Source organism: Periophthalmus magnuspinnatus, chromosome 9, assembly GCF_009829125.3.
Source record: "Periophthalmus magnuspinnatus isolate fPerMag1 chromosome 9, fPerMag1.2.pri, whole genome shotgun sequence".
Lineage (NCBI taxonomy): Eukaryota > Metazoa > Chordata > Actinopteri > Gobiiformes > Gobiidae > Periophthalmus > Periophthalmus magnuspinnatus.
The window spans coordinates 32654872-32680617 of NC_047134.1; the positions used below are offsets into that span (position 1 = coordinate 32654872).

Genomic DNA, 25746 nt, shown 5'->3' on the forward strand with positions numbered 1-25746 from the left:
GAAAGATGGAAAGAGAGGGTTCGAGAGAGAGGGAGATACAGAGAAAAAGAAGCATAGAGAGCCCGTAAGAGAGAGAAAGAGAGAGAGGGAAAAAGAGGCATGTAAGAGAGCGTGTGTGAGAGAAAGAGGGAAAGAGATGGAGGGGGAGAGGGTGATACAGAGAAAGAGAGGAATAGCGAGAGTGTGTGTGTGAGAGAGAGAAAGGGAAAGAGGTGGAGAGGAAGAAAAAGAGAGGGGAGAGAGAGAAAGAGGGGAAGAAAAGGGGAGAGAAGGAGCTACAGAAAAAGAGAGGGATAGAGAGTCAGGGAAACAGAGAAAGAGAGGGGGAGAGAGAGAAAAGGAGGGGAGGGAAAAAAGAAAAGGAGAGAGAGAAAGGGGGGATACAGAGAAAAAGAGGGATAGAGTATGAGAGAGAGAGAAAGAGGGAAAGACGGGGAAAAGAGAGTTAGAGAAAAGGAGAGAGAGAACACAAAGAGTTTAGGTTGTTTCATGTTGTATACTTTACAGATGGAGTACGTACAAGTAAATGTGATACGTAGAATGCAAAGTAACAACCTCTTTATCGCCCCGTCACCTCTCATCCACATCTCCCCTCTCCTCTCTCTCTCTGTTTTTTTCTTTTCTTTCTTTATCGTCTCTTTCTCACTCTCTCTGATCAGCCCTTCAGGAATAAAGCAGGACAAATGGGGTGGTCCAGAGTAGGGATTGAAGGATGTAGTAGTCTGATCAAACGGAGAAAGATTGAGAGAGGGAGGGAGAGAGCGATACAGAGAAAGAGATGAAGAGAGCGAGAAAGGGAAAGAAGGAGAGAGGGAGAGATAGAGACGGGGAACAGAGGGAGAGAGAAAAAGAGAAGGACAAAGATAAGGAAAGAGAGAGAGAAAGAGTGGAAGAAAGAGAGAGAAAAATTTAAAAAGATTGAGAGAGGGAGGGAGAGAGCGATACAGAGAAAGAGATGAAGAGAGCGAGAAAGGGAAAGAAGGAGAGAGGGAGAGATAGAGACGGGGAACAGAGGGAGAGAGAAAAAGAGAAGGACAAAGGTAAGGAAAGAGAGAGAGAAAGAGTGGAAGAAAGAGAGAGAAAAATTTAAAAAGATGGAGAGAGGGAGAGAAAAGGGAAGGAGGGAGGGAGAGACTGATGATGGGGGAAAAGAGGGTGGGAGAGAAAAAGAGAAATATAGAAAGGGAGAGAGAGACAGAGAAAGAGAGATATATAGAGAGAAATATAAGGAAAGAGAGAGAGACAAAGGGAAGGAGGGAGGCAGGGAGACAGAGCGGGGGAAGAGAGGGGGAGAGGGAAAAAGTGGGATGGAGAAAGAAATAAAGAGAAGGAGAGAGGGGAGAGGGGAGAGAAATCGAGGGGGGGAGACAAGGAAAGAGAGAGATGTATAGAGAACGATAAGGCAAGAGAGAGAGAGAAAGAGAGCGAGAAAAACATAAAAAATGTTTATGTTGCTTCATATAGTAGATTTACAGGGAGTATATGCGGTAGGTGGAATCGTTCTTATCACTGCTTATGGTCCTGCTTTAGTCCTGCTCTTTTCCAGACGAGGTTAGTTTGATCCTAGTTTGATAATCCTTGATAGTTAGATTTGTTTATTTAATCCCAGAGGGGGCATTCTAGACATATTTACATAGTTCTACATGAATGCCTTTGTTTGGCTTTTATTCTAGACGCTTTTCATCCTTGTTTAGTCCTCACTTACATCTTGAATTATTTCTGTTCATTAGTATTTGTTGTGCGCATTTTTAAACAATAAACTATAATTGGAAAGCTAAATATTTCAGGCCCGCATCCAGTATTCTTTTTATTTGGTGTTTGGTCGTGTTTTAGCAACCCAATAACTGCTCATAAAATGATAGAGTAATGAATAATCCCATCTTTGCATCATTTGTATTCTAGGTGGTTCAATGAGGCCAGCCTGCTGCCATTGATCAAAATATGACTCAACTTTCTTCTTTTTACAAAGCGTTTGAGTTCTTTCTGTGCGCTTCATTATGCAGTTTTGCTGAAGCGAGCAAAACCGCTTCAATATAAAGTCGTATTTTATATTTGATTTGGTTCTATAGTTTACTCCTGGGTTAGTCTCAGTTCAGTCCTAGATTAGTCCTCTTAAACTCTTATATCCAGCATTTTAGAACCTTAGTTTAGGTTTCTGTTTTGTCTTTTCTTGGTTTTCAGTTCTATTTTAGCTCTGATTTTACCCTGGTCTAGTCTAAGGTTAGTCATTGTCCTGGTTTAGTTCTGGTTTAGTCCTAGTTTCATCATTGTTCAGTCCTGGTTTAGCTCTGCTTTAGTCTTTAGTCTTAGTTCAGTCCGGGTTTAGTCCTAGTTTAGGTCTGCTTTAGTCTTAGTTTAGTTTTAGGCCAGTTCTGGTTTAACCCTGGTTTAGTCTTAGTTCTGTCCTGGTTTAGTCCTAGTTTAACCCTGCACTAGTCTGAGTCCAGCCCTGGTTTAGCCCTGCTCTAGTCTGAGTCCAGCCCTGGTTTAGCCCTGCTCTAGTCTGAGTCCAGCCCTGGTTTAGCCCTGCTTTAGTCTTAGTCCAGCCTTGGATTATCCCTGCTCTAGTCTGAGTCCAGCCCTGGTTTAATCCTGCTCTAGTCTTAGTCCAGCCCTGGTTTAATCCTGCTCTAGTCTGAGTCCAGCCCTGGTTTAATCCTGCTCTAGTCTTAGTCCTGCCCTGGTTTAGCCCTGCTCTAGTCTTAGTCCTGCCCTGGATTAGCCCTGCTCTAGTCTTAGTCCTGCCCTGGTTTAGCCCTGCTCTAGTCTGAGTCCAGCCCTGGATTAGCCCTGCTCTAGTCTTAGTCCTGCCCTGGTTTAGCCCTGCTCTAGTCTGAGTCCAACCCTGGTTTAATCCTGCTCTAGTCTGAATCCAGCCCTGGTTTAATCCTGCTCTAGTCTTAGTCCAGCCCTGGTTTAGCCCTGCTCTAGTCTTAGTCCTGCCCTGGTTTAGCCCTGCTCTAGCCCTGCTCTAGCCTCAGTCCTGTTTTATCCTAGTTTTGTCCTTCAGTACTGCCTTTTGTTTCCCTCCATTGCTTCAGGTTTATTTGTTCCTCTCTTCACAAACACCTTATGCACAACCTCCACAGCTTTACGGGGGATTTTGTCTTTTGGCCCGGTTCCCGCTAGGATTACATCTGCTGATAACTGCGCGCTCCGGGACGCCATAAAAAGAAATTGCTTTGCTGCGAGGGCCAAGGTAAAGGAGGACGCACAATCCTCTTGTTGCATATTAGCACAACTGCGCCTGTGTACGGGAGCTGTCTATAAGAGGAAGATATACTCCAGATACAACGCCCCATTGGTTTGACTACAGAGAAGTTCAATTGTGTTTTCACTGTAAATTGTCTGGCCTGGTTTAGTGGGCTTGATGGCAGAGTGGTTAGTACTTTGTGCGCATAACAAGAAGGTCCCAAGTTTGATTTCTGCACAGGGCTTTTCTGTGTGGGATTGTTATTATCTTTTTCTTTATCTTTTTCTCATTAACCCTTGTATTCTTGTTTTGTCCTAAGTCAGTCTCGGTAATGGTTTGATTTAAACTTTCATAAAGCTGTCCCCAGATATGAGGTAGACACGTTCAAACCAAATATATATAACAATTGCTGATTTACTCTTACAACGATCCAGAAAGCAGAATAAGCCTCACATGAGTCATTCACTTGGATTGCCATTTTCAGTATGGAGTTTAAACGTAACTTAACCCCTCTCTCTGCTCCGAATGGTCACTACCTAAACCCCAGCACCTGCAGCCAATCATGAATCAGTGCTAGTGCAGCCTGTGCAGCTCAGTGAGTGAATTCCAGAGGTTCTGAACTTGCGCATGAGGCCTGGACTGTCCGTATACTGAGAATGGCAAAACCGTGTATGTGTTTCTAGACGTTATGGCTTTGGCAACCCAGGTTCAGCTGTGATTGTAGTACCTTAAAAAAAAAGAACAAAAAACACAAGAGCACATGGTACATACAGGTCCTTTAATACTAATTTGACTCTTAAATCCCTGTTTGGTCTCGGTTGCTCAGTTTTCAGCCATGGTTTAGCCCTGGTCTAGTCATAGTTCAGTCCTGGTCTAGCTCTGCTCTAGTCTTACTTTAGTCTTAACCCAGTCCTGGTTTAGTCCTGATTGATTAAGTAAAGGTCCCATGTTTCCCCCAGCTAAAACTAGTACTCGTGGACCTGTTTTAGAACTGTGTGTTTGCTGAGACCTGGTTTGTTGGACTGTTGCTGAACTAAAAAAAACTCACTATACTGCATTTGGATTGTAAAGTATTAGTGACTTTTACTGAACAGACCTGCTGCCTATTGTCTGTTTAGTTTAAACGCTGTTCCTTTCAGGCCCATTAGAGAGACACAAAAGGCGACAGCAGACATAAAACACTCTGATGATTAGCGTTTAGCGACGACTAGGCCTGAGAGCTAAAGCTAGTGGGAGGATGCATTGTTGGGCGATGGTGTCTTGGGTGACCAAAATTTGTCTTAATTGACTTATTACTTTATTTAGATTATAGGGAATTACATGAACAACAAAAGAAAAGAGAGGGCAGGAAGTGGATTAGCTGAAGATTTGGGAGTGAATCCTGTATTTAATCTGTTTTTTTCCATATACATACACTTTTTCATAGTACTTTTCTGCAAAAATAGATATTTTGGCAAGAACTCCCAGGCAAGTGCAGTCTTGTGAGTGCAATTTGGGTCAGATACATAGAGCTATGTAATAGTTTTGAGAGCTTCTGGCCACGCTCCCTTTTCTAATCGATCAGCAGGACATGTCTTTAGTCAACCAAGGATTTCTTTAGACAATGACAGCCTTATTACATTCATGCATGTTTAATCTGACCTGTAACTTGGCCTGGAGGCATCACTTTCTTGTTTCCATGGCGATAGATAAGCTTAATGACATACTTTACAACATTCCAGGCAAATCAATTGCATCTCCATGCAGACAGATCTGGTTCCCTGTTCTCCCGATGCTCCTCTGTGTCCATACACCTTCACTTGATCAAGTCAAGACTCAATTTGCTGTCGTCACAAAACACACACTTGAATGCATTCTATAAGAGCTTTAAGAAAGAGCCATTTGATTGACAGCTGCTTTTAGATCATCCTCTCCACAGTTCTCCTTCATCTCATTCCTTTGTGTTGGTTTGTTTTGGAGCCCCCTGTCTCTTCCTCCTCTTCCTCTCCTTTTCTTTTCTTCTTGTTGTGTCATCTCTAGTGCCTCTGTCTCCTCTGGTCTACACAGCTCTGCATTATACATCCACTCTCTCTCACTCTCTCCTTTGAGGGTCCAACTCTCAGACTCCCCCTGCCACAGAGTCCAGCACAAATCTGGATCTATAAAGGACAGGACATGGGTTTTTATGGTGTCAGCCGCAGAGGCTGAGTGGCATGTGGGATGATAAAGTATACCTTAAACCTTAAATGTATAATAAAATCTACATTACTCTAATCCCTTGAGGTTGGACATATGACAAGGAAAGAATCAAATTAGTTTTATTCTTTTGATGTATCATGGTTTTGATTTACTACACTCACACACACAGACACACTTTTGGTTTTCCAATATAATTCCCAAATAAATTATTTTCAGCAGACCAGGGTGTTGTTTGCACACACCTTCAGAAGGGACATGTGATGCTACAGTGATGTGTCTTGCTGGCTGGTTTTGCACCACTAAGGCAAGGTTTGTGTCTTACATCGACAGTATGCACAGGTCGAAAGGGGGGATTGGAACTCCTAACTTTTGAGTGGACAATCCCTGGTTTTGCCGTCTGATCTTGTCCGACTTCCTTGGGCCACTCATTGTGTATATGTTTTGGTATAGGAATGATGTTCTGATGGCCTTGTTTTGGCATTTAAGAGTAACAGAGGAGTTAAATGCATAATTCATCAAATGGTATTTGTATTGCATGTGAACTTTAGTTGGAGTTGTCTATTGTTATACACAGAGATGCACTAACCTTTGTGCACAAAATTAAATAAGTGTGTCGATTAAGAAATACTAGTTCCTTATATCTATGTAATCCCTCAGTCGTCCAGGTCTAATCCATAGGAAAAGAGAAATAAAATCGGTCAACCAGACAAAACGTTGCAGGAGTGAAGACGTTTCGCTGCTCATCCAAGCCGCTTCTTCAGTTTTGGTCAGATTACAGCTACACTGAAATTCAAAACCCTATTGTTTACAGCTATTAGCATTAGCACTTAGGGTAACACAAGAGACCTAACCTACAAACAGAAACTATAAACAATAGGTGTATTGAGTTTTAGTGTAGTTAGCTCCTCTCTTCAGATCGATGTAAGGCAGTGTCCACCAGTAATCTGACCAGAACTGAAGAAGCCGCTTGGATGAGCAGTGAAATGCCTTCACTCCTACAAGGTTTAGTTCATCTGGCAGATTTTTTGTTATTTTGCTATAGTTCCTTGTATGACGCAACCCTAAAAAACAGCTCTATCTTAACTATGAATCTTTTAATGAACAGCACTTTCGACATTTTGAGATGATATATTTTGTATGAATTAATCATCCCGGATGCAGCCTTGTAGATCTCTCTGGATTTGTGTCTCTTCTGTTAGAATTTCCCGAGGCTAAAACCTGCTCCAAATCCTCTCTAACACTTGTGACTTTATCTGCCTGACATTTACGATATACTTTAAAACACCTCATAACCTCATCAGGGTGTGTTAGTCTTACCTCAAATTCAAATGGGCCAAATAAATCAACCAGGAATCTGAAATGTGACTGAACTATGTATGATATTAATTGCATATAACACAATAAAAATACATATAAATTCCACTTTAATTAGAGAGATAATGATGTTTCAAAAAGGATAAAAGGTGCTAGTAAAGATGAATAGTAAAGATGATTGTAGTATATATGATACCTGGAGTTGTAGTTCTAATAGTTGTAGTAGTAGCTGTTGTCGTTGTAGTAGTACTGCTACTTGCTTGTCTCTGTTATTGCTTTGCTCGCAGTACAAATACACGCCTTTCAAGGTACTTTTAGCAGCAAAAACACAGTCATTGGATAAATGCAAGATTATTGACACGTTTAATGCCATACTGCAGAACATTCTTTACAAAAAGCTAACTTTTTTCCACGCAGGTGACCGACCTGTCAAATGTGTACAATATTGATGTCTCGTATGTTCTGTTGTTTGTCTGCAGAATGCCACAGCTCCTGCTCTGAGTGTCAAGGTCCCACTGAAGCTGAGTGTGTGTCCTGCTCTCACCTGGCTGCTCTGCTCAAACACGGACACTGTGTCTCCGATTGTGGGCCGGGATACTACAGTCAAGACAACAACTGCTATGGTGAGTACTACATAATATACTACATACAAATGAGCAGGGACTACAGCAGGACTATAACCAGGACTAAACCAGGACTAAATCAGGACTAGACCAGAACTAAACCACATGTGCACTGTATTCCTGTCTGTGAGCCTGGGTATTACAGCAGGGACAATAACTACTATGGAATGACTACAACCAACAACAACTTCTGTGGTAAATAAACATGAATGTGCTGGGACTAAACCTGTACTAAGGCAGGAAATAAAGCAGCACTGAACCAGAACTAAACCAGGACTTCCTTGACTTTAAATGCCAGCGTCAATTAGTCAGTAAATACACCGCACCGATTAATCAGCAGTGCAGGTGCTGATAAACACTCGCACAAACAGCACTCATGTTTTAACATAGTCCTACATGTGTCCAATTAAAGTGCAGTGCATCATCTTACAGAAAAAACAGAGGAGCTGAAGGAACAGCGTGCAGAGTTGTAACGTATCCACGCAAAAACTCATCAAGTCTCCAGTGTGGGGCCTTTATACTGTCTCAAAATCAATGTGCGTAATAATAAATCCACATCCAGTCACAGTCCACAGTATCTGCGTAAAGTTGAAGTCAAACAGATAATATCAACCAAACTCCGCCAACATCCTCCTCCTCCTCGGTCCTGGTAAAAGTGTAATTCCCAAATAAATGTTGTGTAGTAAATATCCAGTGTGGAGCATGCGTCTGTGTAAAGATGCAGCGAAATGAGTCCGTGTCAAGTTGAAGCCAAACAGATAATATAAATCAAAGTCCCCCAAAATCCTTCTCTTTCTCATCCCGGCAAAAGCGCAATTCACAAAGAAATGTGATGCAGTAAATATATCTATTTGTGGAGCGCGTGTGTGTATAAAAAAGCAGCCAAACGTGTTCACGTAAAGTTCATCATAATCCTCCTCTCCTCAGGTAACCACGTATTAAAAGTGTAAGGTTATTTATCAAAACTAAAAGCTTGTGCTCCGTGGGGCTGTCTTTGATCTAAACTGCCATATATGAAGAAAATAAAAGTGAAACTTAAGCCATGTGAAGATCAGCTGTGTGTTCTGCTTCATTTGCATCATATAATACTTTACTATGTTTAAAAAAATGAATTAACATTAGTAATTCAAGGATTGAAAAGTATTAAGATCATTCATTAATTTACATAAAAATACAGGAAAAAAATCAAATGGTATCCACCCTTATCTCCAAACTGTGGGATTATTATGTGGTATCAAAACCTGGACAAACTCTATAATGGCAAATATATGTGAATAGACAAGGACTAAACCAGGACTAAACTTGGACTGAACCGCACTGTCTCTCTATGTGCTAATAATATACTAATTCAGGGATAAAAGGAGGGATTAAGGAGTGACTGTACCAGAACTAAAGCAGGACTAAACCAGACTAGACAAGCCATAGAGAGGATGGGACATGCCATTATAACCGCTGTGGATTCTCCTTACGTGTAATCCCATGCAATTTCAGTCTTCATAGTACACAGTGTATCCTGATTGGGCTCAGAGAGGACTGCTCTAATTAGGAGTGCCTTCCTCTGTTTGAGAATATTAATATGGATGTGAATAATGTAGATGAATTATGGATGTTATGTGCAGTGAGGCCTGGAATAGATGGCTCTCCCTCGGGAACTAAACACTCCAATTCTTATTTTTGGATTAAGTCATCTCCTCCTAGTCAACATGAGGTGTACACTTGGTCTAGACCTGGGTTAGTCCTGGTTTAGTTCTGATTTAGACCTGGTTTCTTGGTTTGTCATCTGATAGTATGTCTTGGAGCTCCTCTGTGCTTTTAAAGTCCATGCCTTTCTTGGACTCATGATCAGCTCAATTCTGAAACTGCCTTCAATATGTAGCTAAACAATTTTGACCTTAAGAGCTATTGTTGTATTATTAGATTGCTTAACTCCAGTTTGTGGTAACTGCCGTGGACCTTATAACCCCTTTGATTGAGTGTAATTACTATATCAGGTAATTATATAATTAAAAGTGAAAGCTCAAGATCAAGGTGAAAGGGAGGTTATGCAGGCTGGCTTAAAAAAGGGAATACAAACACATGCACTTTATTTAATCATTTAATACTTAATTTAACTACTTAATTTAATACCTGTTATGGACAATACATATTAAACAATAACTGTATGTGTAATATGATTATAGCTAAGATGCAAATTTCCAACTGAACTTAACCTGCAGACAGAGGACACATACATGTTTTTCTCATTGTGATCATATGGACAGGCCATGACTCATGTGAAAGCTCAGAAGTTCCAGAATTCACTCACTGAGCTGCAGAGGCTGCACTAGCACTGGTTCATGATTGACTGCTGGTGCAGGTTTAGGTAGTGACCATTCAGATCAGATCCTTCTAGGTTTGATTGGATTTTCATTGAAACTGTCAACCCAAATGAGACTCATGTGGAGCTCATTCTGCTTTCTGACTGGATAATCATCATGAGAACCAAAACACCAAATTATAACAAACATCTTGACCATGATGTCCAATGTTTTTGTAATTACGAAGAAATCAGCATTACATTGTTATTAGTAAGAGCTACATTTGATGTCTACCCTGTATCTGAGGACACAGACAGGTCACGTTTATGAGATTTCAGATAAAAATCTTTAAGGTATTAGGAAGTATTTCAAATAAAAAGTAATACAAGATATTTAGTTCAAGTAATAAAATAAATATACTATCCACAAATAGACTTCAAACCCAGGCCTAAACTGTGTAAATGTCTAAACCAGGACTTAAACTTGCTCAACTGTGCCTCGTTAAACTTAAACTCATAAAGACTCTTGGTGATGAACTTGTTGAACCGTGAGCGTGGAGCTAAAGGGCAGACTCATATTTAAATGTGTCCAATGTGAAATGTCACTGAAGCATTCGACTGTAGCCTCGGGGAGCCCAATGAGACGACCAGGTTTTTGTCCCCTCCGGCGCACTGTAGGAGGAGCTTCACTGGGATTAGCTCAGGCTGATGAGAGGACCCGTTCACACATGTTTAGAGTTCAAAGTAACAAAGTCTAGGTTTAGTATTAATATTGTAGGCCTGGTTTAGTGCTATAATAGTTAGTACTCACACCCCTTAGCAAGATGGTACAAGGCTTGATATGCAGAAAATGTGGTTCTCACTGAGTTTGCAAGTTCTCAACATGTCTGAGTTGGTTTTCTGTGTTTACACAAGCTCATCCATCAATAGAAATAATTAAGGCTGTCAATGTTAACGCGCAAACATGTGCAATTAATCAAAACAAACTGTTACATTAATCAGTCTGTTTTGACCAGTCACACGTAAGTCAGGAGAATTGACAGGAGAAACACAGGAGCTGTGCTCATTACTCAAGGTTACATTTACACATAAAACCCATCAGTCCTCACGTGGAGGAGGCAGATCACTCAGGGGCTGATGTTTACGAGTGCGGAGCCGACAAACAAACTATAGTCTCTGTGGAGATCTCTAGTTGAACACCGTGCAATCCGTGAGGGAAATAAAGGTCACATGTGAGCTCTAAAACAAGGATTATGGGCCCAATTTCACCAAACAGCTACAGAACACTCGAAGATGCCAACTCTGGCATCGTGTCACAATAATCCACAAGCAACAATGACGCCACTAGACCTGCTGTTTGGTCATGTACACTAACTTGGAACATTTGCTACACAAATTCATTATGAAATATAATTTCTAAACTTAAATTTAGGTTTAGGTTAAATTAGATTTGTGAAATTATGAAATAAAGATAATTAATAAAAAAAAAAAATACTTCAAATTACAAACTTTAACTCATGACATTAAAAAGGTGTACAATGTGAGTAATCATGATTAATAATATTTCAAAACTGTGAGCAATCAGATTTTTTCATGAAGTATCTTTACATGCAAAAGAGGTTATGAGAAACCAAGATTCTCTCACTGGGATATTATGATAGTGTCCAGGATGCTGTGGCATGCAGAAGCAGTATCCTGAGCATATGTGAACTGACGTAACAAATACGGTAGGAGCAGCAGCATTCCCAAAGAGACTCAAACCTCTACCAGGCCTTTTCAAGTAATAATATTTTATACATATAAACAAACTAAAACTAAGTCTACTGTTTAATAAAACCACCTTTTAATGCCAGGCTAACATCTGTGGCTGTTTGTATTGCTCTTGAACTAAATGGATGCTGTGAGATATTGCCTTTACTGAAGCTGTGACAGTGCTCCACACTCTTATGTTCTTATTTGAGCGTATATCTTATTTCTTTGTTGTCAGAAACATGCTAAAAAGCATACATTTAGCAAAGTTCAACATGTTTAGCTCCTTGCAATATCTGTTCCATAGTTGCTCTAAATATTGCATTTACGCAGGGATATGAGTATCATGGTTTCTCTGAGTTCATATAAATGTCATATCCAGAATGCACTCATGACTGAGGTAAGTCTCATAACTGGGATAATCATGCACATGTAAACGCACTGTTTGACAGCACTAGAAACAATTAAATAGTTGATTAAAATTAGTGATGGTGTACTTTAGTTTCACTACTTTTCTTACTACATCCATAAAAGAGTCTATAAAGTTAATCTTCCACATGCATTGGCTGTACTTTGGAAACAACAATTACACATTAGACCAATACATTTTTATTTAAAGCCCCATTGTGTAACCTTTTTACTTATTTCATATAATTTCATTTTGGATGTTTTTATTGCACTGAAAAACATAGAAAAACATGTGTCTTACAGTGAGCGGGCTCTAATTTGGCCTCTTCCATGGTTATGTTGTTTGTTTGGATCTACTATTCCACAGTATGGCATAAAGCTTATGTAAATCTATGGAAAATGTTCCACTGTAACTTTATATTCCCATAGAATCATGGAAGTGACCTGCCACCTCATAACTTTTTACTTCTATTCAAATAACATTATTAAGGACAGGTGTTGTTGAAATGACATTTTGCCTTCTGTCTGCAGCCTGTGACCCGTCCTGTGAGTCCTGCTTCCCGGATAAACCGCTCTGCATTAGCTGTCCCTCGGGAGCCGCACTGCATCATGGGAAATGTATTACCGAGTGTCCGCCCCAGCACTACAAGGACAGCCACAGCAGATGCAGAGGTGGGCACCAATCTCTAACCTCCCTGTCTGCAGATAGAAAGATGAAAGTTTTAGTGTTATTCCTGGGCCTATCCTCATGTAACACCAACATATTATCTTTTCATTATAGCTTCTGAAAAGTGGTGATCGGATTTATTCATAAAGGCTTGATTGTTCCCAGTTGACAGTTTAGTTAAGGTTTAAGTATTGTATAGTGGGTTTTTGACACATTGCAAAACAAAAGTTAGCATTTGTGTATTCTTGTCCTTGGACATTTCTTTGAAAAATAGTGACAAGCCCATTGGGAAATATATATAGGCCTTGCAAGTTGTCCTTCATTTGAAATTTTGACATCTCCGTTGTTATAATGTGAGTCTCTCTCTCTGTCTCTCTCTTCTATCTACCTCGCTCTATCCCCTCTCTCTGTTTCTTGTCCCCCCCTCTCCCTAGGCTGCCACAGCTCTTGTTCGTCCTGCTGGGGTCCCTCTGTGTCTCAGTGCTCTGTGTGTCCCAGTGGACTGCTGCTCCATCAGGGACAGTGTGTGGAGACGTGTGGAGACGGCATGTACCCACAAGAGCAAACCTGCCACAGTAAGGGATATACAACTACTACTACTACTACTACTACTACTACTACTACTACTGCTACTACTACTACTACTACTACTACTACTACTACTGCTACTACTACTACTAAAGCTCAGTGCCTGCAACATTTACTGATAGAGTTGAACAGTAAAATTGTGTTTTGTAAAAAGCATTTGAGATCATTTCTCTTCAAACTAGTCTTTCATCTAATTACTGATGGTGATGTGACAATGGTTAAATCAAGCCCTCAAAATCTATGCAAAAATACATCATAGCTAAATTAATGTATGGCTTGATTAGCTGCTAGCCCATTTAGTTGTAGAAATGTGGAGCTTTATAAACGAAAAGGCTGTAATAATGTGTTTATCTCCGGTGTGCGACAACAATCTCCCAAACTCCGAAACTCTGAAAAACATACGGCCTACGCGGTTACTTTCTATGGGAAGTCTCCACCCCTTGCCTGCCAGTATGGAATTTGGTGGTGCATGACGCCATCTCCCGGAGCTCTATAGGAGGAGTAGATGGGGAAGAGAGATGGGTTATGTCTCTGAATCACCATACGACTATGTCTCTAGTTTGACAGATTTGCACAAACTCGGATTGATCACTATAACATTTGTTTAAAGTGGAATTGAACAATAAATCAACTGTTTTGCTACTGAACAGTGTATATGGTGTTTTAATAGCATTGTCTACATTTTCCTAGTGCTTTTTTTTGTGTGGCTATTTCAAGCACTATGTGACATCACGCAGGACTGCCACGATTACAGCCTGGTGTTTCTGATTACAAACGCCCGTCTCGAGGGGTGGAACTTTTAAGTGCGGACACCTGTTATGTCCAGACCCCTACTCTCTCCTCAATCTTTTGTTTAGTCTTCCAGATGCTGCCCAGTTTACCATCTCTATTTGAAATGTGATTGTGGGCAGAAGTTTAGGTGTTTAGTTCCACTTTAAATGCCTTTGCCTGATGTGATAAGTTTCATGTGTGTGTATTCTAGACTGCCACCCGTCGTGCCGCTCGTGTGTGGGACCGCTGGCCTCAGACTGTGTGCGCTGTCTCAAACCTGAACTAGCCCTGGTCCCTCAGTATCCCAGCTCCCAGCATGGAGTCTGCGCCGCCAAGTGTCCCAAGTACAGTTACATGGACCATAGCCAAGTGTGCAGAGGTGAGGGAGAAATCCAGCCAATCACACCTCAGATTTTGTGTTTATTATTTTGTGTGCATATGTGGACTAGAAGGGCCAAATCCCAATACAGATGTGGTTGAAAATGTTAAGTGATACCAAAGTAGATTTGATTTTCCTGGCTGCCAACAACCTCTAAAATCACCCTCAACCTCCCACTCACACATTGCATTCATACTCAGCAAGGTAGGTGAAGATTGTTGTTCAGGGGATACAGTGATACGATGGCAGCAAAATGAGTGGTTGGCGCTCTTGGGCTCAATTCCTGTGTCACCCGGGCCGTTCTGTGTGGGTTTTGTATCTTTCTACCAATGTTTGGGTGGGGTTCTCACATCAACTCAAGACATGCACCAGAGGTAAAATCCTCCACTTAAGGTAGTCCTCACTAAGACTAGCTGAAGATCTGGAGATGGGTCCCCTGCTCTTGACAGGTTGCCCCATTGAAGGGTGGGTCAAATGTGGAGGACAAATTTTCCTGCAATGACAATAAAGTGTACCTTAACTTTAATCTTAACCTTAACTTTTACATTCATTTCAAATCACAGAGGCCCATACTAGACCTTATTCAAACACTTTCAAATGCCTGTTCATGACTTCAGTACAAATAAGTTATACTTTTTATGACTCTAAATGTAATTTGCATTCAGCTGTCCATCTTTCCATCCTTCAATACAATATTTCCCCATGTTTTGAAAGCTTCATTAAAATCTGCTCTTGTTGGGGTCGGGCTCCAGCCGTCACCTGTCTAATAGTCAAATTCAAAACAGTTTGTCTTTTTTCTGCTCCTTCTGTATCCTTACCCACTGCACCAATGAAATACAGGCTAATGTTTCATCACGGCTAATTTGACGCGTGTAATTACGGACACTCAGCAGGACGCCGGCGTGTCGGCATCGTGTGCAATGTGCCATCTTTTCAATTACTTCCTGGAAATGAGAAAGTCTTTGAAATTCAGCCATCCAGGAGCTCTTCTGTCTCATTACGAATGCTAAGCTCGTCGCTCACACTCGTAGCGTTCAGAATATTCTTTCTTTGAAGCCAGAATCAGATTTTTACCCCATTTTCCCAGCTGTCTTTCCAAATAAACAAGCTGAAATACTAGAATTAAATTTTGATTTCAATACTGCTAGTACTACTATTACTACTACTACTACTACTACTACAATGCCTACAACTGCTACTACTACTGCTCTCATTCACACTCGTAACATTTAAAAATATTTGTTCTTTTAAGCCAGAATCTAATTTTTACCACATTTTCCCAGCTGACTTTGCAAATAAACAAGCTGAAATGCTGGAATGAAATCTTCATTAGAATGCTGCTACTGCTACTACTTTGTCTACTACTGGTATTACTACTGCTGTCACTCACACTCATAATGTTCAAAATATTATTTCTTTGAATCCAGAGTCAGATTTTTGCCACATTTTCCCAGCTGTTTTTGCAAATAAACAAGCTGAAACAAATGAAACCTTGATTAGAATGCTGCTACTACTACTACTACTACTACTACTACTACTACTGCAGCTGATGCTGCTGCTACTACTACTACTACTCATCCACAGAGAACATAACCTCAAAGTTTTCAAATATAGTGTCAAATAGCAGCAGCAGATGGCTTTCTAATGTTGTTTTTAATATGGATGACAAAATGTACTAATTGATTATATGCCCTTAATGTTTAACAACAAGTGATACAAGATTATGGACACTAACTGATGTGTGAAGCATTAATATGTTATTGTTTTTGTATTATAATTACTTGGGAGCTTATCAGGTCACACTTCATCTCTTTTTCGAACATTGCAAATATAAACACTCAGAGATTAGTCAGTAATTTGCCACTGTGTTTTCTGTTTTTCCATGTAACATTTATCCATAATTGATAAGTTACATTGTATGTTGAGGACACATTAAATAAACAAAAACTAAAAACGAATATTAAAGGCAAGGCAAGCTTATTTGTATAGCACAATGCTTACACAAGGTAAGTGAAAGTTCAAAATTCTCGACTGGAAAAAGGTGGCTTTTCCTCTTTGGGTGGGTGGTGAGTCTCTGCCTCAAGTGAAAGAGTTCAAGTATCTCGGGGTCATGTTCATGAGTGAGGGAAGGATGGAGCATGAGATTGACAGGCGTTTGCTGTGATGCGGTTGCTTTGAAGAAGGAGCTGAGCTGAGCAAAGCTCTCGATTTACAGGTCAATCTATGTTCCTACCCTCACCTATGGTCCTGAGCTTTGGGTAATGACCAAAAAGACAAGATCGCGGATACAAATGGCCGAAATGGGTTTCCTCCACAAGGTGGCTGGGCACACCAGCAGGAGGCTGGTCCCTGAAGTCCTCAGACTGCGAGATGGTTTATATGGCACTAACATGTCAGAGATGTTACTTTGGTTCTAGGTCATAGAGAGACTTGTTCACAAGCAGAGCTGCTTTAAAGTCTATTCTGAGTCACAGGAGCCAGTGCAGAGACCTGAGCACAGGACTTATGTGCTTGTACTTCCTGGCTCTAGTCAGGACCCGAGCAGCAGTGTTTGTACTGCAACTGTCTTAACACTTGTTTGGAGAGGCCAGTGAGGAGGCCGTTACAGTAGTCTAACCTACTGGAGACAAATGCATGGATAAGTCCCTCTAAGACTGGTTTTGACATTATACCTTTGATTTTTGCAATGTTTGTTAGATGGTAAAAAGCACCAGATGTTATTGATTTGATGTGGCTGTTAAAGTTCAAATATGAGTCCATTATTACCCCTAGATTTCTAGCCTGATTTGATGGTTTTAGAGAGAGAGACTGGAGGTGACTGCTGACACTTTGTTTGTTTCTACTACTGCTAACTACAAATACAACTAATTCTATCAAAATTACAACTACTAGCATTCTACTACTTCTACACATCGACAGAGCTTTATTATACCGTCTCAAATATTTAAATTTAAAAATGTTTTAAATATAAAATAAAAAACACATCTTTTTCATGTAACGTCTTTTTCTACTACTACGGTACTAACCTACTGCATATATTGTTATCCATCCAGAGAGCTTTATTACTAGAACTTACTAGAAGTGCTTGGAAACATGAAAATAGTTTAAATATAGTAGCAAAAACCAAGACTACTAATACACTATTACTACACCACTAATACCACTACTACTATCCCTACTACTCATACTACTACTGTTGTATCCCCCTTACCATCTGTCCATGCTGTTTACTTAAAAGATTTGCTCTCAAACATGGCGGCTTTGTGTTGTTAGCTGCGTGTGGAGACAGATGATAGGGCTGTTGGTTAAATTGTGCGTGTAATCGGCTCATTTTGAAGTTCAGGGGGAGGCAGTGGGGGGAGAGGGGGGAGTAGAGGGGTAGGGGTGCTTGTCAGGTAAAAGTAATTACGTCCTGGTGTTAAAACATACTCACCATGTGGTCCTTGTGGTCCTCGTGCTGCGGAGACATCTGCAATGTGGGAGATTGGATCATTAGAAAGTCAATGTTTCACACCTGCTTAATGCTGTTCGTACCTTTGCTGGGGCTGCTACAACCATTACTACTACTGCTACTACAGTGCAGGGAAGTATTTTAACACTGCAGTACTACAAATTCAACTGCTACTTTGACTATGGCTAATAGCTACAATCACTCCTCCTTTTTCGTCTTTTATATCTGTCACGAGGAGTATAAGTATAAGTCGAATAATATGGAAAATTCTTAAGTTGAATTTAAAAGTATGGTGTGTTAAAACTACCAAGTTTTCCTTATTTTAATGAGGTTACTTGTTGCTTTCTGCCATAGTGTTGACTAAGTACTACTACTGCTATACTACTGCTGCCACTACATGTATATAGACCCTTTAAAATGTTGTCAGATGTTCAGAGACAGAAATACTAGTGTAAATCAACATATTTGGCCAATGAAAACATAGATAGACATAGCTAACCTGCTAGCTGCCGGGTTTCAAATAGGAAGTGAGCATTGGTGTGCTTCCAGCTCCATGGACTTTGGCTCCAATTCACTTTCTATTAAAAAAACTATCCATCCATCCATCCATTTTCTTCCGCTTATCCGGGGCCGGGTCGCGGGGGCAGCAGTCTAAGCAGGGGCTCCCAGACTTCCCTCACTCCAGACACGTCCTCCAGCTCCTCCGGTGGGACCCCAAGGCGTTCCCAGGCCAGCCGAGAGACATAGTCCCTCCAGCGTGTCCTGGGTCTTCCCCGGGGCCTCCTCCCCGTGGGACATGCCCAGAACACCTCCCTAGGAAGGCGTGCAGGACTGTGACTGAGCTCCTTACCCTATCTCTAAGGGTGTGCCCAGCCACCCTGCGGAGGAAACCCATTTCGGCCGCTTGTATCCGCGATCTTGTCCTTTCGGTCATTACCCAGAGCTCATGACCATAGGTGAGGGTAAGAACGTAGATTGACCGGTAAATCGAGAGCTTCGCTTTTGGGCTCAGCTCCTTCTTCACCACAACGGACCGATACAGCAACTGCATCACTGCAGACGCTGCACCGATCCGCCTGTCAATCTCACGCTCCATCCTTCCCTCACTCGTGAACAAGACCTTGAACTCCTCCACTTGAGACAGAGACTTACCACCCACCCGGAGAGGGCAAATCACCTTTTTCCGGTCGAGAACCATGGCCTCGGATTTGGAGGAGCTGATTCTCATCCCAGCCGCTTCACACTCGGCTGCAAACCGCCCCAGTGCCTGCTGCAGGTCCTGGCTCGAAGAAGCCATCAGGACAACATCATCCGCAAACAGCAGAGATGAAATCCTGTGGTTCCCGAACCAGACCCCCTCCGGCCCCTGGCTGCGCCTAGAAATTCTGTCCATAAATATAATGAACAGAACCGGTGACAAAGGGCAGCCCTGGCGGAGTCCAACATGCACTGGGAACAGGTCTGACTTACTGCCGGCAATGAACACAGCTCCTGCTCCGGTCATACAGGGACCGGACAGCCCTTAGCAAAGGGCCCCGGACCCCATACTCCCAGAGCACCCCCCAAAGGACACCACGAGGGACACGGTCGAATTCCTTCTCCAGGTCCACAAAACACATGTGGACTGGTTGGGCAAACTCCCATGAACCCTCGAGGACCCGATGGAGAGTATAGAGCTGGTCCAGTGTTCCACGACCAGGACGAAAACCACATTGGTCCTCCTGAATCCGAGGTTCGACTATCGGTTGAATTCTCCTCTCCAGTACCCTGGAATAGACCTTACCGGGAAGGCTGAGGAGTGTGATTCCCCTGTAATTGGAACACACCCTCCGGTCCCCCTTCTTATACAGAGGGACCACCACCCCGGTCTGCCATTCCACAGGTACTGTCCCCGACCGCCACACGATGCTGCAGAGACGTGTCAGCCAAGACAGCCCCACAACATCCAGAGACTTGAGGTACTCAGGACGGATCTCGTCCACCCCCGGAGCCTTGCCACCGAGGAGCTTGCTAACCACCTCAGTGACTTCAGCCAGGGTGATGGACGAGTCCGCCTCCGGGTCCCCAGTCTCTGCTTCCTCCTCGGAAGACGTGACGGTGGGATTGAGGAGATCCTCAAAGTATTCCTTCCACCGCCCAACAACATCCCCAGTCGAGGTCAGCAGCTCTCCAGCCACACTGTAAACAGTGTTGGTGAAGCACTGCTTCCCCCTCCTGAGGCGTCTGACGGTTTGCCAGAATTTCTTTGAGGCCGTCCGATAGTCCTCCTCCATGGCCTCTCTGAACTCCTCCCAACCCTGAGTTTTTGTCTCATATCATTTCTAACCATACTGAAATGTAGCTTATGTTAAACCCACCTTCTTTCACATTTTATAACATTCTGCATCAAAAGTGCTTTATGTTCCATTCAAGAATGCGTTTGTGTAAAGACCACATGTTTGACATCCCCTACTTTCCTTTTTCATTTTAGCCCGTCATGTGAAATCTGATCATTTAAAGTGTTATAGCTAAACACCTGCTGTGGCTCAGAGAAGTGTATTTGTGCCATAAGCCATTTAGCTGCACTCTGGCTGTCTTTGTTGAGCAAACACTAGCAGACCCTACAGAAATATAAGGTTTGAAAATAGAGGTTACATGCTGTTCTATCTCCCATGGTCTCTTTGCTAACCTGTAAAAAAAAAATAGACCAATGTGGTCTGAAGAAAAATACACCAATGTCATTCCAATCATCACATTTTCTACACTACATCAAACATTAATTGAAAGTAGACATATTATGCTTTTGGAAGGTATGTAATAATAACCTATAGCATGTATCAATCATTATTTCACATTGTGTTCAATGTAAATGGTGTAATTGTTGACTTCCTGTGAAGCCCTGCTTCTTCATATTTGCATTACATGGTTAAAAATGTATAAAAGTCATTTTTCTGCAATATGTACCTTTTAAGCTTTACCTGCCATTGTTTTGAACTTAATTCTAATGGCTTTGTGCGTAACTGTAGCCATGCTAATTTCAGTGCCTACTAAATATTTAAATAACGCCACAGACTGAAATAATCTTCACCTAAAAATAATTGGTTTGTCCTTACAACAAATTAAAATTTTGTTGTCATATTACATTTACTTTTCTAATAGAAGTTCACATTAGCATTGACACACAAAGACATACCTTTCTAAAAGCAGAAGTGTACTTCAGTGAAGTTTCCTTCACATTTGTGTTTAACATGTTGTCTGTGACATCCACTCACTGTTCCCTGTCCACAACCTGAACTGTCAGGATTTATTGATTTTAGTGCAACTTGGCAAAAACCTTGACATAACATTATGCTGGAAGTGGTCGCTCTGATTGGAACTAAGCGGCTACAGCTGTGCACAGAGCCATTTACTTCACTCCGCAGTGCACTAGTGGATGGACACACTCAAACATAATGGCCAGTGACTTTGACCTTGACTTGTCTCGTTACACACTCAAGTCCGTGGCACTGTTGACCTCATATGCTGTTATAAGCAAGTTTCATGTTGAAGGTTAGTTTAATGTTATGAGAATCCACAGGAGGGCCCGTTGATTGACTGCAGTTACAGTTGCACTATGTAACTTTTCTGCAGGGGTCCGTCAACTACCTGTCCCCATGGAGATGCTGTTGATCTCTCTTACATTTATTTAAGTTCAGGTGTTTTTAATGCTCAAAAACATCCAGGTGTCTCCGCAGATCTGACATGTACTTTGGAGTGGTGGCGTCACCTTCTTTTAAGCCTGATGCAAAGCTGTGGAACTTTATGGGCAAAGGAACACCTCCACCTGAAAAATTCCATAGAAAACCTTTAAGAAAACCCTTGACTCTGACTTTCAATGGGCAACAGTAAAACTACTCTTTTAAATGGTACTAAACTCTAAATCCACTTTTATTCCACTAAACTGTGTATATCATGTTTTAATAGCATTACCTACTGTTCCTAATTATTTTAGCCAACTTTATTCCAAGCTAGGTAAATTTCTGGTCAAAAACACCTAAATCTATAAATTGGTCTCTGCAATTTCCAGTAGTTGGTCACATCACACATGACTGCCTTGCTTAAAGCTGGGTGTTTCACCTGGCAGCAGGGGCGGAGTTTGAAGTTTAGATACCTGTTAGACCAGTCACTCTGTTCCGTATACCCCTGGAGACCCTTCTTCCCCCCTCACTCTCCCATTTAGTTCTTCAGGTACTACCCTGTTTAGCATCTCTATTAGAAATGTGCTTGGTTTAGGTGTTTAGTCCCACTTTAATGACTTGAACTGGAACAATGTGGACTTGAGCATCACTCAGTGTAAAAGTGGACTACAACACTGGCTGCAAAACACTATTCATATTTCACACCAGACGTAAACAGTAGTCTTTTCTGTAACCCCTAAATGACAGAGTTTAGCTTCGTGAGGAATCCAGGAAGTGTAAAAAAACAGAAATATATTGTTCTGAGGCAGACCGGCGCCTGTAATGAGTGCCATTACAGTAGCATTATTGTAGACTACATCCTGTGCTCTGTGGGATCACGGCCATTTAAAACCCACACAGCACCAAGCACCTGGAATACAGGGGACAGTCTACTACTATCTACTATCACTATTGTTCATTCTACTTTAACTGCATGTAGTAGTAGTACTAGTAGTATTAGTATTAGCAGTATTTTTAATTGTTGTAATTGTAGCAACAAAACTTTGAGGTAATAGTCATTCAATGCAATTCAAGTTTATTTTTATAGCAAGGGTAAAAAGTCAACAAAAATAAATATACAGATAGTACAATACACAGGAAAAGAACAATAAAACACCGAGATATCCTGTCTAGCTAGTATTAAATACCAGGGAGAAGAGGTGGACTTTCAATCTAGCCTGTTGTCATGTCGTAACGGGTGAGTGTAGCGGACCAAAGGATGCAGACTCGGGGTATATTTACAGGATTTATTGTAAGAAAAGGACAAGTACAAACAGCGGGTGATCCGGAGGTGAGCAGGTGAGCAGGAACACAGGAAACACAGGGACCGGGGACATGAAGGGACGACAGGCAGACCAGACGGGCGTAGGGCAGAGCAGGCAGGAGACATCCAGGACCGGAACACAACGGGAACACGGAACGCAGGAACAGACAGGAATGCAGAGACACGACAATGATCTCCTGCTGAGTCTCTTCTCCCAGCTCCTTTTATGCACAGCAGGTGTGTTGATTGCGCTGATGGGCTGCAGGTGCGCGCAGGAGGAGCCAGGAGCCCAGCCCAGATCTGGCAGGTGAGGGAGGGAAAGAGCAGGACAGGAGTAAAACCAGGAGCGGACAGTGCGGATCATGACATGCCATTAGTATCAGCACTAAAAGTGAACTAGTAACATTAAGGTATCGTAATAGTAATAGTAGAAGTTACAGTATTAATATTAGTAGTAGTACCCTCATCATACTCTGGTTGTAGAAGTTACTCAACTGAAACGTATACTGCAACTTTTATTGAATTTTACTTTAATTGACAGTACCATTAATTTCCTGCTCCTCGATACTGATCCGTCTAGTAGGATGAGTCTGGTGCTAACAGACATGGGTAATGGCAAAGCTATTAACATGTTTTTGATAATAATTCCAAGTGGTTGTTACTGCAGTAGTACAAATGTAAAATCTCAGAAGTTTTGATGGATGATGCTGTCGTCATGCCAACCATAGAATACTGTTTTACATCAGTTTAAGTGAAAAATAATTGTTTCAGCAATTTCCAATTTTCTCCAAATATAACCATGTTCCTTTGGTGCATTTTGTTTTGTAGCTCTAGCCACTGCAGAGGAGTCAATGATATATATTTTTTCTGTGTTAAGTTACTCAAGTAAATGTAACTGGGTGCTACCCACCTCCACGTATTTATTATTAAAGGACTGAACTTTGTAACTTTTTCTCATATATGGTCTGCCACCTACTCGTTTATTGATAGGCCTGAGATGTTCCTCAGTATGGCAAACCATCAGCGAAACCATGTCATATCTGTGGAGAAGCGAGCCTGCTCACACTGGAATCCCTTTTTACTCAAGTTTTTAGCACTGAAAACACTTCTAATTGAATAAATGATGTTATGTTTAATGAAATTATATTGAACATTCCAGGCAAACAATCAGATGTAGGACCCACTACCAGAAAAGTTAGTCCTTTAATATGAAAAACATACAAAACTATGTAAAAAAAACCCCATAACAATCAATATACACTATTGTTTTGTGCGACCACTACTAAAACCACTACTACAGCTACAACAACAGTCAATCACTTTTATTTATACAGCACCTTTCATGCACGCAGACAACTCAAACTGCTTTACACAGAATTTAAATCAATCATTCAACAATTTGCAAAATATAAAAGTTCAAAATAGTTAGCAAAATATGTAATATGTAATACATAATTTACGCATAACACAAAGATCGGTTAAACAGTTAAAACACTCAAGCCAATAAATACACACAGTCACGCACAGCTTTAACATTAATTATTCATAGGCAATATTAAAAAGATGGTAAACAGTTCCACATTTGGGATGCACAGAAACCAAAAAAGCTTCATTGTGTTTGGTCTGAACTTGGGGGACCACCAGGAGCCTCGTCCCAGCTGATCTGAGGCGTCTAACGGGCTCATAGGGCGTTAGCAGTTCTGTCAGATACTGGGACTGTTTCGATATTTGTGGACCAATAAAGAATTTTGAAAGTGATTCTGGAGAGACTGTGAGCTAAAGTAATGTTTGTAGCACTGGGGTAATATGATGTTCTTTGTTTGTTTTCGTGACCACCCTAGCAACAGCATTTTGTATCAGTTGTAGCTGCGGGATGGAGGACTTTGTGAGACCAGTGAAAAGGCCGTTACAATAGTCCAGCCTACGTGATATAAATGTGTGTACCAGCTTTTCTAGGTCTTGTGTAGAAATAAAGTCACTAAGGCATGAGATATTAGGTGATAAAAAGCCTACGATTACTACTGTGTACTATTTTACTACTAGTACTACCTACCTAACTACTACTGCTGCTACTGCTACTATAACAACTACTATTACTGCTGCTACTACAATAAAAACTACTACTACTGCTGCTGTTACCAATACTGTTACTACTAATATTACTACTATTGTTATTACCACTATCACTACTACTATTACTACTATGTACTATTTTACTACTAGTACTACCTACCTAACTACTACTACTGCTGCTACTGCTACTATAACAACTACTATTACTGCTGCTACTACAATAACTACCACTACTGCTGCTGCTACTACAATAAAAACTACTACTACTGCTGCTGTTACCAATACTGTTACTACTAATACTACTACTATTGTTATTACCACTATCACTACTACTATTACTACTACTAATATCTACCAATATCTACCTACTTCTCACTACTTCTACTACCCTTTGCCGTCAATGAAATATTGAGCCACTACGTCTTTCAGATCCAAACATGACAAGCAGATCAGAGCCTGACTTGATGTTTTGTGTGAAGTGAAAAGTTGTTGTATGATAGCGGCAGTGTTGGAGTGGATATTAAATTACTCAAGTGTGGAGGGATGAAGTCGCAGTGACAGGCAGGAGAAAGAACAGAGATTTTTCACAAGACAGTTGCCGTGTTTGAAAGTGACAAAATATTTCAACTTTTTCATTTTCTGAGCTGTAGTAGTATTAGTAGGAGTAGTAGTAGCAGCAGTAGTGAGTTCAGTAGTAGGAGTAAGAGTAGAGTAGCACTAGTAGTAGCGGTAGGAGCAATAGTGGTAGTCATGAGAGCAGTAGTAGTAGTAGTAGTAGTAGTAGTAGTAGTAGTAGTACTTATAGCAGTAATTGTAATAGTTGTAGTAATAACAGCAAAACTGTAATAGTAACATTAAGATAGTAACTGCCGTGTAATAAGAGTATAATTAGGAGTAGTAGTAGTCGTAGTAGTAGTAGTAGTAACAATAGCAGTAGCAATAGTAGTTTTAGGTGCAGCAGCAAAACTGTAATATTAACATCAGGTAGAAATACATGCAGTAACCAATAGTAGTTGTAATAGTAGGGCTATTGGGTTATTGTTATAGTACTTGCTTCTTTTTTATTAGTTATACATTTTTCAACTTTCAACGTGTAC

The 25746-nt window shown here is 41.1% G+C and overlaps 1 protein-coding gene across 1 annotated transcript in view; it reads left to right on the forward strand.

Moving 5' to 3' along the window:
* The window catches only part of fras1 (Fraser extracellular matrix complex subunit 1), a 263378-nt gene that overhangs the window by 100083 nt on the left and 137549 nt on the right, over window positions 1–25746 (forward strand). Inside the window, exons 15-18 of the mRNA XM_055224440.1 lie at window positions 7165–7308; window positions 12293–12433; window positions 12863–13003; window positions 13999–14166. Of these exons, the coding sequence (XP_055080415.1) occupies window positions 7165–7308; window positions 12293–12433; window positions 12863–13003; window positions 13999–14166 (594 nt within the window). The remainder of the gene's footprint in view (window positions 1–7164; window positions 7309–12292; window positions 12434–12862; window positions 13004–13998; window positions 14167–25746) is intronic.